Source organism: Spodoptera frugiperda, chromosome 24 (assembly GCF_023101765.2).
Source record: "Spodoptera frugiperda isolate SF20-4 chromosome 24, AGI-APGP_CSIRO_Sfru_2.0, whole genome shotgun sequence".
NCBI classification, from domain to species: domain Eukaryota; kingdom Metazoa; phylum Arthropoda; class Insecta; order Lepidoptera; family Noctuidae; genus Spodoptera; species Spodoptera frugiperda.
In genome coordinates this window covers 958,983-974,594 of record NC_064235.1, presented here as the reverse complement: position 1 = coordinate 974,594, position 15,612 = coordinate 958,983, and the positions used below count along the sequence as shown (strand labels likewise).

The window sequence follows — 15,612 nt, the reverse complement described above, 5'->3', positions numbered from 1 at the left end:
ACTCAAAAGATAAGGTCTGCACTAGCGCGGTGGCTGGGCAACTGGCCGCCGTGAAACGTGTCGCGGGTTCGATTCCCGCGCGGAGCATGTGAACTTGTATGTTTGTAAACGCACCCACGACACAGGAGACAATCCTAATGCGGGAGCAACATTTTAAAAAAAATACTTTATTAATATGTCTATCCGCCTTCAACAGCTGATCTCGGAAATAACAGAAGCAGAAGCCTGGCTGCTAGAGCGCCGAGTAGCTCTTGTATCAGGAGATGTGGGAAGGGACGAGGACTCAGCACTGGCGCTCGTCAGGAGACTGGATGCTCTGCAGCGTGAGGTCACTGGGTTCGATGCCACTATCGTCAAGCTGGAGAAAACTGCGGCTGGGTTGGTGGTGAGTTGGATTTACAAGTTATTTATTATACGTACGACTGTTTGACGATGACACTCGACTAGTTTCAAGTGGCACTGGGTCTCTTATCTTGGGACTCGAAATTAGTTGAGCTTTTCTCGAATGTATATTACATCAGTATCCTTAGTACGAGTTTGGTTTACGTTGAATGAATATGAAACTCTAGTGCAAGTGGCGCTCTGATTGGCCGGCGCGAATGAACCCATCAGAGCGTCGAATGCACTCAAATGTCGATTTCGTTAAACGTAAAGTAAATTGTATATTTCAATTAATTTTGTAGGTCTCATTATAGTTATTATTTTACAAAAACGCATTTGTTTATCATTAAACTCAAATTCAAAATTATATATTTCACATATACTGGAAAGGCACTTTTGAACATCAAAGCAAATATTACAATATAAAAAAAAACCAAAACTATTACTGAGGCTTTGGTTTTTCGAAAATTTCTCATTAGTAGCACGGAGTCTGGAATTGTGTCCGGTATATATGGCAATGGGCTCACCCCCTATTACATGGGACTTTTAACACAAATGGTGAAATGTGGGTAAACATTGTATAACGGCATTACGTGCCGTACCTCTACCCATTCGGGGATAAAAAGGCGTGACTTTTTATATAAAATGTCCGTCTGTCGGTCAGTCCTCTAGTAAAGCTATTAGCTCGAAGCTATTTATTATGAATAAATAGCTTAAATAGAATTTAATAGTTAATCCGCGAACAATGGTGTGGATCATATGTTTGTTAAGTGTTATTTATTACTTTTACTGTACTAATGTAACATATGATTGTTAATTGTTCCTAAATAAATAAATAAAATAAATAAATATGAATTATATTTCAGGAACGTTCGACGATCGATGGGGACCAGCTCCAGAAGCGTATATCCGAGCTGAAGACGATGCACGAGGACATGAAGCTGCTGTCCGCCAAGCGGCAGCAGCGGCTGCAGCAGAGCTTGAAGTATTTCAAGTAAGTCATGTACATTTCTCACCACCGCCACTCTTTCCGCGGGTGTCTTATACCAGTAATGGGACTACACAAAGCAAACTTTTTTTGAAGGTAGTTACATACATTTCTTACTATGCTGCTCTTTCCGTTGGTGTCTTATACCCGAGTAAAAAAAACCCCTTTAAACATAGACCGGATAGTAGTGCCCTCTGATTAACGTATAGGTACTTTTGTAAGTTGCGATCTCCAATGAGTTTGTTAAGCGTGGAGATTATGTTTGTGAACACAATTTTTATGGTTTGCGGTGATAAATGAGAAGACGGTTTAGCTGAGTGCCTCGTTGGCCGAGTGGTCGTTAGTGCGACTGCTGAGCAAGGGGTCGTGGATCGATTCCCGGATCGAGCAAAGCACACTTTTTTTGAGGGGGAAACTCATCCAATGACTTCTCTCGCCTTAGGTGAGGGAGTGTGAGGGGACTGATACTGATTAAAAACCACCCCGTTCCTTCTCCTGCTTTTCGAGCCGGAGCCCCGGTAAACCCGCTAGGTAGTCCGCAGCTTCGGATCAGGCATCAGCCCTACTGGGCCCCATCTGTGGTGGTCTGATCGCTCTTTGAGGCGCGCGCTTGTTACTTCTGGCCGTTTGATGACTGTAACATTCTTATCCTTTCTTAAATAGACCTCGAATTGACCTGTACTTACACCAGATGTCAGTCAAAATCAATTTAAATATCTATCCTCCTAACACAGGCATTATTTGCATAAAAGGAGGCTTCAAATACTAATATTTTATGATAAGCTGATTATTACAATAAACTATAAATTAAATCACGTATTTCCCTCCCCCACCAGGTTCGTCCAGGAATGCGAGGAGGTGCAGGAATGGATCAGCGAGCAGATGACGACGGCCGCCAGCGAGGAGTACGGGCTGGACGTGGAACACGTGGAGACGCTGCAGCAGGCCTTCGACAACTTCCTCGCGCAGCTACAAGGTAGGGGGGACTGGGGGGATTGGGGGGATTTAGGGGGGAGAGATTTGAAATGGGGAAATGAGGATTGGAGGATGAAAGTGAGGGTTGGGGGTGGGTGAAACTGAGAATTGAAGGGAGGGTGAGAGTGAGGATTGGGGGATGAGAGTGAGGATAGGGGGTAAGAGTGAGGATTGGGGGCGCGAGTGGGGGTGTGAAATGAGCAAATGAGAATTAAAAACGGAATCTAGTAAATAATTAATATAATTCAAAGTATGAATAAATACAGGGAATTTTTCCCAAAATGTATTCACCCCTCAAATTCTACTCACCAGGTTTTACCATTACGAATAATTGACTGGAGAAACGTAAAATTAAATATACACTTTAAAGAAACAGACATTCCTATCCAATATCTAAGGACCGGCCTCATCTAGTTATTTAAGAGATTGACGTGTAAAAGAGTTACATTGTAACCTATTTGCAAAATAAATATCATTTATCATTAAAAATATATCTAAAAACATATTTCCTTCTCCCTTCCAGCAAACGAAGGTAGAATAGAAGGAGTCTGCGAGGCCGGCACCGTACTTCTAGAGGAGAACACGCCGGAGGCAGACAGAGTGAAACAGAGGATCGATGACATAAAGGGACTGTGGGACGATCTCAAGGAGTTAGCGTTAGCTAGGCAGGAGGTAAGGATGTGTTGTAGTTTGTGAATAAGTATTAAAAATGTGGAGGTTAAATGTTAAATTCAAGTTCGAAAGTCAAGGTTTAATAATGGATGTCAAGGTTAACGTCAGATGTCAAAGTTAAAGTCAAATATCAAAGTCAATGCTAATGTAAAAGTCAAAGTCAAATATCAAAGCCAATGTTTATGTTGAAGTCAAACATAAAATTATCAAAACCAAAGTTAATTATTTTAAATCAATATCTTAGTCAAAATACAATATCTAATCTAATCTTAATCAATGTCAAATATCAAAGACAAATGTCAATATCAAAGTCAAAGTACAATGTCAATGTCAAAGTCAAACACGTAAACTCATCATTAACATCCCCCTTTCCCCCCTTAGGCCTTAGCAGGCGCCCGCCAAGTCCACGAATTCGATCGCTCAGCCGAAGAGACAGCCGCCTGGGTGGCCGAGAAAGACTCCGCCCTCGGCAGCGAAGCCCTACCACCTCGCTCCCTACATGAGCTGCACGCACAGAAGCGAAGTCTCCACGCTCTGAGGGCTGATCTAGATGCTATTAAAGCAGCCCATGATAAGTTGCAGGAGGAGGCTGAGAGGTAAGTTTGGTGGTTGAAAGTCAAAAGTTGATAAAGAAGGTCAAAAGTCAAGATTTATGTTGTTGACAAAACAAATATGATTTTTTGGTGATAAAAATGTTGTCTATGTATTTATTTTTTTTTGTTGCTTTTATTAGTATTTTATTATTGGTAAGAACTCAATTTTAAGTATGCTTTAAAGAATAGCTCTATCGCCACAAATTCTTTGTAAATGATAGAGATAGCGCGATATTTAAGTACTACTTGAATTTGAGTAGCGTTACAGTATTCGGGCAAGGGTTAAGTAAAAAGTCGAAATTAATGTTTAATTGAGAGTAAATGTCAATATTTTTATGACAAAGTCAGTATGTGTCAATGTTAATTGCATGTAAACTGTAAAACTAAAATTACCCTTTCAAAATTTTAAGTCAAAATCAATATCAAAGTTGAAAGTCAAAAGATAAAAGTCAACGTTGTATATCAAAGTCAAAAATCCAAATTCAACATCAAAACCCTACAAACTTAACACAAAATCTCACATCTTCAATCCAACTAAACCCCACCATCACTCTCCAGGCTAGGCACAGCATTCCCAGACGCGAAGGAACACGTCTCCGCCAAACTGGAGGACGTGACAGAGTCTCTACAGGCGCTGGTACAGCGAGCTGATCAGTGCAACCACCAGCTTGAACTGGCTGGGCAGCTGCAGGCATACTTCGATACCTACCAGGAGTTACTGTGAGTATTAAACACTAGCTACTTCCGCGCGGTTTCACCCGCTCTGCTTGGCTCCTATTGGTCATAGCGTGATGTTTTATAGCCTATAGCCTTCCTCGATAAATGCACTATTTAACACAAAAATAATTATTCAAATCGGACCAGTAGAGATTAGTATAGATTATTCTAGACTACAAAAATAAGTCGGGTTTTCCTTCCTGACGCGATAACTCCAGAATTCATGAACGATTTCCACGCTTTTGCATTTGTTGGAAAGTTTTCGGGGTCTTGCATAGAAAATTCAGGTTTGCTAGTTATTGTAATAAAACATAGGGGTATTCTTTTTTTATGGTATAAACCGGTAAACGAGCAGACGGATCACCTGATGGTATTGCAATCGCCGCCGCCAATTAGACGCTTGAAACACCAGAGGCGTTATAAGTGCGTTTTCTGCCTTTTGGGGGTATAGGTATTTAAGGGCTAGATTGGGGATTATTCTATAATATATAAAAATAAGTCGGCTTTTCCTTCCTGACGCTATAACTCCAGAACACACGAACCGATTTCCACGGTTTTGCATTCGTTGGAAAGGTCTCGGGCTCCGTGAGGCTGTATTTAATGTGGGATATTGGGCAGGTAAAAGAAAAGCTTCCGTCTTGAAACAAATTAACTTGTATTTCTTCTTGAAAAATTAAACGTCTTACGGCTAGCACTCGTCGTCTCTTATTTTTCACTCTATTCATCTGTCACTTGAATTTGACATTTTACTATCATTCTCTCACTCGCATGCATACTTCTATCTCACTCTTACGCTCACGTTCCGTTTCCCACATTTAATATTACCTTATTTATCACCAGAGCATGGACCAACGAGACCCTAGCGCGAGTGACCGCACCAGACCTGGCCACAGACGTGTCTGGTGCAGAGAGGCTGCTGGCCAGGCACCAGGACATCAAGGTCGAGATCGAGGCCAAGGAGGACGCCTTCCAGACATTGTACAGTGATGGTAAGTCGTTTATTTAATTAATGGATTATCGGATGGTAAGCAATTGGTGCTGCCCATGGGTATGTGCAACACCAGAGAAATTATCGGCGTTTTGGACATTTAAGATATCGAGGACAGACGACCAGACGACAACCTACATAGCTCCATCCCTCTTGCATTGCTCAGTGATCGACCATTCTGCCACAATTGTAATAGCAGACTAAGGCCCCTGGTTAAGATCGCAGGGAGCCACTGGATGAATGCGCATCTGTGGACGGAGAGCAAGGGTAGCTCGCCACCCGACCAGAACTAGGCCTTGCGAGTCGCGTTCCGCGCGCGTCAAAGAGCCATCAGACCACCACAGATGGGGCCCAGTAGGGCTGATGACTGATCCGGAGCTGCGGGCTACCTAGCGGGTTTACCGGGGCTCCGGCTCTAAGAGCAGGAGTAGGAACGGGGTGGTTTTTAGTCAGTAAGAGTCTGACACTCCCTCTCGCCTCACTCAAGGCGAGAGAAGCCCGCACCGCTGGATGCAGGTCGATTCAAATCGGCCTATTTAGAAGTCATTGAAGGAAGGCCTAAGTTCCGCAGTAAATGTCTGTACATATGTATACTGTTCATAATTATAAGCCTCTAGCGTGCCTCGAAACTAGTCGAATTCCTCGTCAAACAGTTACGTGAGTAAACCGATAACATAATAATTTTATTAACACAATACATCTTTACTCAACAGGCGAGAAACTAGTGAAGGAAGGTCACTTCATGTCCAATGAGATTGAGGATCGGATGTCCATCCTCCGCAGCAGACGCGCGCACCTGGACGCCGCCTGGGCCAACCGGGAGAGGATCTACACACAACACCTTGATGCCCTGGTCTTCAAGCGAGACGCTGATGCACTGGATAACTGGATTACCAACAGGTATGTTGGAGTAAATTGGATTTCTGTTCGTTCGTGAAATATTTTCAGGTTATACAAAGTTGTACGGTTCAACTAACGCAATCTGTAAAAATACGCAGTCCTAGTACTTAATACCTAGCTAGCTACCTAACTACCTAGCGGGTTACTGGTGCTCCGGCTCGAAAAGCAGGAGTAGGAACGGGGTGGTTTTTAGTCAGTAAGAGCCTGACACTCCCTCTCACCTCACACAAGGCGGGAGAAGTACTTGGATGATCAAAAAAAAGTACTTAATGTATGGGTAATACGATCTCCTAGTTGTTTGAAAACTTTAATGTTCGTCAATGTCGTGGTGGCTCGGAGGTTAAAGAGGCCCGTTTCTCATGCATGAGGGTGGACGTTCAAAACCTACCAACAGCAAAGTACCAATGTGACTTTTTCCGAGTTATACGTACTTTCTGAGATTATTTAGACACCACTGACAAACGGTGAAGGAAAACATCGTGAGGAAACCTGGGCTTATAATTTCTGATTATAAGTTTGAAATCGCCAACCCGCATTGAGCAAGCGTGGCAATTAATGCTCAAACCTTCTCCGTGTGAAAAGAGGCCTTTGGTCAGCAGTGGACACTTATAGGCTGTTGATAATGATGTGATTTGAAAACTTCTGGCAAATACATAGTTTCTTTATTTTTATTCTTTGAGGTAAATATATCATCATTTTTCTTTATTATTCACAGAGTACCACTAGTCCGCGACGGTAAATACGGCGAGAGTGTAGCCCAGGTAGAGGAGCTGATCAACCGCCACCGCGACCTGGAGGAGACCATCGACGCGCAGAGGGACAAGTTCAACGCACTCAAGAGGATCACTCTTGTAAGTAGACCAGTAGACCAGCAGTAGACCAGCAGTAGACTGTTGTTAAACCATTAGTATGATAACACGTACGACTCTCGCACAAGACACATATAGCTCCGTGGAAAAATTGTCTAAAAAAAGCAATTTTTGAGCTAATCGCGTGTAATCGTTGATAAGTGATCGCAAATAACTCGACGCAACTGGAAAAGTGTGGGCAAACTTGGGACTCTGCAGGATCAGGAGCAAGGAGCAGGACAGTGGTACCGATCCATAATACCAGGAAGGTCAGTGAAACCACCACGTTCCAAAAATTCTGAACATTGGTATAGCCTCATCTCAACCAGCAGGCATAAACAAAAACATACAAATAGCCAGTTTTGGCCCCAAACCTACCAAAACAAATACCATATGTTACAGAAATAAACATAATAAATTACGATATCGCCGCATCATCAAGTAAGCGATCGTGACCTTGATTCCGGCACGCACTGTCAGCACGTCCGTCACAATCATCGACGAACGTGATAAATAGACGGCGGCGACAGAACGTGATAAATAGACGAAACTGCTGACACTACACATTCCATTGTCCACAACAATTACGTCACCAAGGGCTACGGGACCGACTCATCAACAAAGATTGCAAAAATTTTGGCTGTCAACGACTGAGAAGGACAACATCTACTGGCTTTATTCGACGGGTTGTCGCCTTCACACTCAACGAACGAGATACATCAGGACCAATAACACCAGTGGTTCTACACACGCCGTGCATGCTACACCACATCCCGACTACAGCAGGACATCAGCGGAACGTCGGAAAACAAAATACAGTATTTATAGAGGGATATTATATTACGTATATTACTAACAATATATCTTGTTAAGTACAATAACATACTAACACTTAACCCGTAAGAAAATATATATATATACACAACATTGTAACAACTCAAACACACACAAAACAACATTTCGACTGGATTTTACTGACTCTAAGTAACAAATTTTAATTAACAACAATGTCTGCCACCAGTAGCTCTCGCGGTAAGCGCTCGGCAGTTGTCGTGGTAACGTCACCGTCTCCCGTCAGGGAGCCGGGAACGAGCCTTCCACGATCCGGGGTGGCGTCGTCGTTGACTCCACGGATTTCGGGGCATTTAATGGCCGCGGCAGTGACGTCATCTGCAAGTGAAGGATCCATCAACTGCTCGCCTTCCTCTAAAACCCAAGCGGCAGAGGCTATCCAAAAGGTCGAAACATGGGCGCAAGCCGAAATCCTCTCGGATGACGAGGCCTGGGACTTCAGGACTCAGGATACCTTGGATACACAGGGAAGGAAAAGCATGTTGCCCGGAGATGGACGGCGCTCGGGCATTGCAATGGACATGGCGAACAAATATGCCAACGAACTACTGCAGCGGGGAAAAACGGCTCTGGAATCCGCCAAAAACATGAATAGGGAATTCAAACAAACAGCCATAGAATGTCTTCAGTCCCTGTACGAGACCTGTCTCGCCCTCTCAGACTCTCGATCTCGGCATATGTTAAGCCTGGAGAGGGAAAAGTCACGCCATGCTAGGGAAATTATCGTCATCGAAAGGGCCCATAACAAGAAAATTGCTGAGGTAACCAAAGACCTGACCTCAGAGGTAGCATTGGCCCGCAACGATTTAGCGATGAATCTCGAGCAGACAAAGGCCATTCGTTCTTGGCTGGGCTACGAGACACTGGAACCATACAAGAGGATAGAGGACATTCTGAAATCCACCACGGAAATAAAAACTACGGTTGCTGGGTGGAATCATTCCCGAGATTTGCCTACCAAAACCCTGATAGAAGCTGAACTCCAACCTCTGAAAGATCAGCAGACTAGGTTGTTTCAAACCGTGAACACATTGTCTCAGCAACTGGATGAACTTCGCAGAGGTCAGGACAAGGCTTTGGAAAGCACCACCACTCTCCAAACAATGAGTGAAGAGATACAGGTTTGGCTGAGTTCCCGTGAGCAAAGTGCCTCGACAGAAAATACCACCCAGAGCCAGCAAAGAATTGAGGAGGACCTAGTTGGGGTAAAAAAAACCCTCGAATTACTGGCAGATCACATCAAGGATCCTCCACCACAACCTCATCTACCCCAGCTTAAAAAGGATCTTCAGCCTATCACCGAGCGTCTGGATGCAGTATCTTCAGAACTGCGGACAATGAGGCAGCTTAAAGAGCGAACGCCTCCTCCACCTGCGCCAAGTGTGTGCACGGAAATGGCATTGGCAGATATTGTCAAACAAATCCAGAAACCTACGTACGCGCAGGTGGCATCCAAACCATCCGTCCCCAGACCGAACCACACCCTTATCATAAGTTCAACAGACCCAAAAAACACAGGGGACAATGTTATTGAAAAAATAAGGGTAGCCCTAGACTGCAAAAAGACGGGAGCTAAAGTGGAAAAGGTGAGAAAGGCAAAGAACCAGAAGGTCATCTTAAGCTGCGGTACCAAAGAAGATATGAGGTTAGTGCAAAACCAGGTCCAGAAAAAGGATGACCTCAGGGTGGAAGTAGCCAAAGCTAATAACCCACTGCTCCGCATAGCAGATGTGCTGTCCTATCATACAGATACAGAGCTGGTGGAACACGTGCTTGCTCAAAATAAACATCTTCTGGGTGATGTCAACATGCAGGACAGCATCATAAGGGTGAAATATAGGAAAAAGGCACGAAACCAGCATGAGTGTCATCCAGTGCTAGAGTTATCACCAAGTATCCACAGGCGATTCCTGGAAGCTGGAAAAATTTACGTAGGGTTGCAGAGAAGACCTGTGTACGACCAGTCCCCACTAGTCCAATGCAACAAATGCCTGGAGTACGGCCATACCAAAACAGTGTGCCAGGCTAAAGAACACCTTTGCAGTCACTGCGGAGAACCGCATATGTGGGAAAAATGTCCAAACCGACTCTCAAATAAACCGCCATCATGCAGGAATTGCTTGAGGATACAGGGTGTGAGCACTGACACCGCACACAATGCCTTTAGCGACGTCTGTCGGGAAAGACAAAAATGGGACGCTATAGCACGATCTCGCATAGCGTATTGCTAAGGTTGACCAGGCGCAAAGAAGTGGGACTCCCTCAGGTTTGAGCAGCTGCAGAATGCACATCATCCAAGCAAATCTGCATCGCTCTAAGCTAGCAACCATTGAATTAATACAAGCGGCGACAAGGAAGGGTATATCATTGGCTCTTGTCCAAGAACCTTATGTAGGCAATACCGGTGAAATGAAACAATACCCTGGCGCAAGAATAATTCAATGCACCATTAATCGACAGAAGCCTGTGAAAGCGGCTGTAATAGTCTTTTCGGATCGGTTGAGGGTTGTACACGATCCTCAGCTGGTAACGGAAACCGAAGCAGCTGTGCTGGTGACTTCAGGTAGCTTGCAGCTTGGAGTGATATCTGTTTACCTTGAGGGAGATCAGGATATAAATCTCAATCTGGTACGTTTAAAGGAATCCATACCAAAATTAAGAACAAAAAACCTCATTGTAGCTGGAGACGTGAATGCCTGGAGCCCTTGGTGGGGCAGCAGCTATGAAAACCAAAGAGGAGCAGACTATAATTCGTTCCTCAACGAGATGGACCTCCACATACTCAATACAGGAGATACACCAACATTTGAAGCACTCAGACGGGACCGATTTTACACAAGTATAGTGGATGTTACAGCCTGCAGTACGTCTTTGCTGGCTAGAGTCGAAAATTGGACAGTTGACAGAGGCCTTACAACTTCCGACCACAATGCCATTACCTTTGACTTGCAGTTGCAAAAAGAATTGGAAATTATAAAACCCGTAACAACGCGAATCTACTATACCAAAAAGGCCAACTGGAATCAATTTAAAACTCAATTAAGAACTTCTCTGTCAGAGAAAAAGATAACTCCACAAAAAATCATGAGTGTCCAATCATCTGGGGAACTAGAAACCATGGTCACAGCTTACATCAACGCCATCACAGAAGCATGTGAAAAAGCTATTCCCAAGATAAGGGCGAAGAAAGGAAAAGTAAGCCCCCATGGTGGACAGATTCCCTGGAGGATCTAAAGACTGATGTGCTTCGAAAAAAAAGGAGGATAAGGAACGCAGCTCCATCTCGTAAACAATTCGTCATTGACGAATATATACAGGCAAAGGAAGCATACACGTCAAAGGCAGATGAGGAACAAACAAGAAGTTGGAAGGAGTTTTGCACAACTCAAAAGAGGGAAAGTATGTGGGACGGAGTGTACAGAATCATCAGGAAAACAACAAAATATCAAGAAGATGCTCTCTTAAGGAACGCAGAAGGAGTGACCCTCAGTCCGGCTAAATCAGCGGAACTGCTGGCGAAAACTTTTTACCCTGATGATTCTGAAAATACCGATGACTCCCACCATGCTGCCCTTCGGAAACTAGCGGATGGGAGAAACCTTGATGAAATGACGGAGCTTTCGGAGAATGATCCTCTCTTTACTCAGGCTGAGGTGGATTTAGTGCTTAATGCACTAAACTGTAAAAAAGCCCCAGGAGCTGACGGCCTGACGGCTGACATTTGCACAGCAGCTATCCAGTGTGAAAGGGAGCTGTTCCTAGCCATAGCCAACACATGCTTGGAACGAGCACACTTCCCAACACAATGGAAATCTGCGCACGTCATAATACTCCGGAAGCCAGGCAAGGAAGACTACACCCATCCAAAGTCATACAGACCAATTGGACTCCTATCCGTATTTGGCAAAATAGTGGAGAAATTGATGATAGGAAGAATCCAGTGGCACATCTTTCCAACTTTGCATAAAAACCAGTATGGATTCCTTCCTCAACGAGGAACAGAAGATGCTCTCTATGATCTGGTGGAACGAGTTAAAACGGAGATCGATTCCAAAAACATCGTTATATTGGTATCGCTAGACATTGAGGGTGCCTTCGATAACGCTTGGTGGCCTTCTTTAAAAAAACAACTAATAGCCAGGAAGTGTCCTAGGAACCTGTACGCCCTGGTAGACTCCTACCTCAGTGAGCGTAAGATCAAGGTTAATTATGCCGGAGCCAGTAGCGAAAAGGGGACGAACAAAGGTTGCGTCCAAGGGTCGGTAGGGGGACCAACCTTCTGGAATCTTATCCTTGATTCGTTGCTTCACAGACTCACAAGTGAGGGGGTTTATTGCCAGGCGTTCGCGGACGACGTGGTTCTCTTGTTCTCAAGCCATAAGGTAAGCGTCTTGGAGCAGTCTGTAAACAGTGCCTTGGAAATAGTAACGGCCTGGGGGGCTAGTAACAAACTTAAATTCGGGGCAAGCAAAACTAACGCGATGCTGCTGACAAGAAAGCTCGCTTTTAGCCCTCCAGACCTTTACATGTCGGGCACCAGGCTAAACTTAGTGGACCAGGTAAAGCTCTTGGGCCTTACCATTGATAGAAAATTAACTTTTAAGCCCCATATATCCGAAACGTGCAAAAAAGCCGCAGATATTTATAAACAGCTAGCACGCGCGGCAAAAGTGACATGGGGTCTAAATGGCGAGATAACGAGAACAATCTACGTCGCGGTCATTGAGCCAATTGTGCTTTACGCTGCGAATGTATGGGCCCCAGTAACCGAGCTGGAGTTGATTAAAAAACAACTAAATGCTCTCCAGAGGGGATTCGCACAAAAGATCTGTAGAGCTTATCGCACAGTGTCGCTCACGTCGGCAACGGTATTGTCAGGTACAATCCCACTCGACTTAAGAGTTCAGGAGAGTGCTAGTTTGTATCGAACAAAAAGAGGATTCTCTCAAGACTACTTACCACCTGGAAAGGAGCTCGAGAGGAATGTGCCTTACCTGGATCAGCCACATCCCTCAAAATTAATCTCAATAAATTATGAGCTCCTGGAGAATGATGGCTCGGGATCCTCTCTCATCAGTGACATTGCCGGCCCTCATATTTACACAGATGGCAGCAAAGTTGATGGAGGAGTCGGTTCCGCCTTGACTTGGTGGGAGGGGGGGCGCGAGTCAGCGTTTTCCAAATTTAGTCTAGACTCTTCCTGCACAGTTTTTCAATCCGAACTGTATGCGCTGAATAGAGCCACCAAAATGGCAGAAGACAGTAGAGAGAGTAGAGTAAATATTATGAGTGACTCTAGATCCTCACTCGATGTCTTAAAAAACCCCAAGGTGAGCCATCAGTTAGCCAAAGGCATAAAACGGTGTATTGAGAACATCAGGGAGCAGGGGAGAGAGATTCGATTTTACTGGTTAAGAGCCCATGTTGGAACGGCTGGAAACGAGAGGGCAGACGAACTAGCCAAAGCCGCTGCTAAAACAAAAGATAACACCACGGCAGACTACTGTAAAGTACCCATGTCCTATGTCAAAAAGAAAATAAGAGATGAGACCATCCGAAAGTGGCAGGACAGGTATACCACCTCCACTACTGGGCAGGTCACGAAGTCGTTTCTCCCGAATGTCAATGAGGCATATCGTTTAGTGAGATCGACAAAATTGACACCTGCCCAAGTTCAGGCGTTGACTGGACATGGAGGGATCGCTGAGTACCTGCATCGGTTCAAATTGAAAGAAAGTGCAGGTTGCGAATGCGATTCAACTATCAGTGAGTCTGTATGGCACATTATTCTCGACTGTCCTCGCTTTCTGGCCGCCAGAACCAACCTAGAACATCAGATCGATACAAACCTGGATGCCTCTAAACTGAGCTCTATCCTAACTGACGACACTAAAAGACCGCACTTCCTGGAATACATAGATATCATCTTTCGCAGGGCGGCTGAAAGAAACAGCACGCTAAGAAACAGAAACCCAACAACAACCAACCTGGACAGTCAAACAAGTTCGACTACGGCAGTATCCGAGATTTCCCGTGCAATGATAACCAATCTACCTACAATTGGTGAACGGCAAATTCTCCTTCATGGGGAACACGGTGCCAAGGGTATACGGATTCGGGGAGTTGCCTTGTTTATGAGTACCGGCAGCGAAAGACTGGGGATCGCCTTCTGCAATACCGCACATCAGAAATGGCTAACAATCTCGCCAGGCCTTGCCTCCCTTCTGAATGGCAGCACTTTTAAAACAAGCATGAGGCGCAGAGTCTTCGAAGCACTGCCAGAAATAAAACTGGTGGGTCAAAGCTGTCGACTGTTGCGAACGCGCAACAAAACAATCGCAATGTTTTCCGGCGTTGACGCGATGACCTGCTTCGAACAGGCATGTAAGGTGTTGTCCGGTATAGGCAAGTGGGGTCAAGTAGAGGGCGTACAGTCAAGGGTTATCAGCGTGGATGCTGCAGTGGTGGCTTCCGAGAAGGGAAAGATAGCGGATCTCATGGGCTGTGTTCAGGCTTCCGAACATCATGAAGTCATCGTTTATGAGGACAGGGGTGAAGACCTTAGCTTCCTCAGAAAAACGGTCCAGGATCCGCCAAGCGTTGATTCCTTAAGTGGTTCGGAGCGTTTGCAGCAAAAGTATTTGGAACAGAGCGCTCTGCAACAACAGCAACGAAACGCTGAAGGGCAACACAAGGAACGAACCTCGCGAAGTAACCTGTGGGCAATAACATCAGCCATTTGCACGGCTGCGGGTATTATTTCATCACCCTTCAAAAGGGGAGCGTCCGGATCCGCTCGCGGGGAAGTAGCGTCGCTCAAGCACATCCTGCTCAATCCAGGTCACCACCAACAAGAGCTGCAATGGGTCATGTCCGTCCGCCGAAGCTTCGCCATGCCACCACACCTAGGGACCATATCATAAACGCTTTCCTCGAGTTTGTCGCAGTAATAGAAGCAACAAAGCAAGTCAATCAACGAACTTGCAAAACGATCCTGCAGGCTTACCTGCAGGGTAACGAGCTCATACTGAATGATAGACTCGAGGCAGCGGAAGCAGTCATATACGACAACAGTACGTCGAAAGTATTGAGAGGAGCTTCGATAAGTCGTAGTATGGCAGCTTACAACGCTACCGCAGGATTTGTGTCTCTGGACGAGAAGGAGTCGGATCAACGCGGAGTTGTGAAATTTAGAACTCCTCCCGAAGACTCCTTAGTGGTGGTTGCCAGGTGCACCAGGATTATGCTGGACGGTGGGATTTTGGAAATGGCAAAATCCATTTCTGAGTCTGGGCCAGACGGCGTTCTCTTTGGGAGTTGGGACACCCCGACGTTTCACTGGACAAACGGCGTACCAGGATGCGGCAAAACTACCTGGATAATTGACCAATTCGAAGCGGAAAGAGATTTAATCGTCACCACAACAACTGAAGCGGCAAACGACCTGAGAGACAAACTATCCTGCCGAATCGGGGGATGGTCAAATCAAAGGTCCGAACAATGGCGTCCATTTTGGTGAATGGATTCAAAGGGCAAGAGAGCTGCCATCGAATGATGGTAGATGAGGCTCTCATGAATCACTTTGGGGCCATTGTGATGGCAGCTAGAATAACTCAGGCTAAAGAAGTCCTGCTGATTGGTGACGTGAATCAACTTCCCTTCATTGACCGCGACAACCTCTTCCCCCTTATTTACACC

At 45.2% G+C, this 15,612-nt stretch overlaps 1 protein-coding gene across 1 annotated transcript in view; it reads left to right on the top strand.

Annotated features, from left to right (window-relative positions):
• Nucleotides 1-15,612, top strand: part of LOC118278469 (spectrin beta chain, non-erythrocytic 1) — a 110,822-nt gene that overhangs the window by 87,769 nt on the left and 7,441 nt on the right. The window contains exons 66-74 of the mRNA XM_050703356.1: nucleotides 197-385; nucleotides 1,248-1,375; nucleotides 2,206-2,345; nucleotides 2,868-3,016; nucleotides 3,398-3,612; nucleotides 4,168-4,329; nucleotides 5,167-5,315; nucleotides 6,028-6,214; nucleotides 6,930-7,065. Coding sequence (XP_050559313.1) covers nucleotides 197-385; nucleotides 1,248-1,375; nucleotides 2,206-2,345; nucleotides 2,868-3,016; nucleotides 3,398-3,612; nucleotides 4,168-4,329; nucleotides 5,167-5,315; nucleotides 6,028-6,214; nucleotides 6,930-7,065 — 1,455 coding nt within the window. The remainder of the gene's footprint in view (nucleotides 1-196; nucleotides 386-1,247; nucleotides 1,376-2,205; nucleotides 2,346-2,867; nucleotides 3,017-3,397; nucleotides 3,613-4,167; nucleotides 4,330-5,166; nucleotides 5,316-6,027; nucleotides 6,215-6,929; nucleotides 7,066-15,612) is intronic.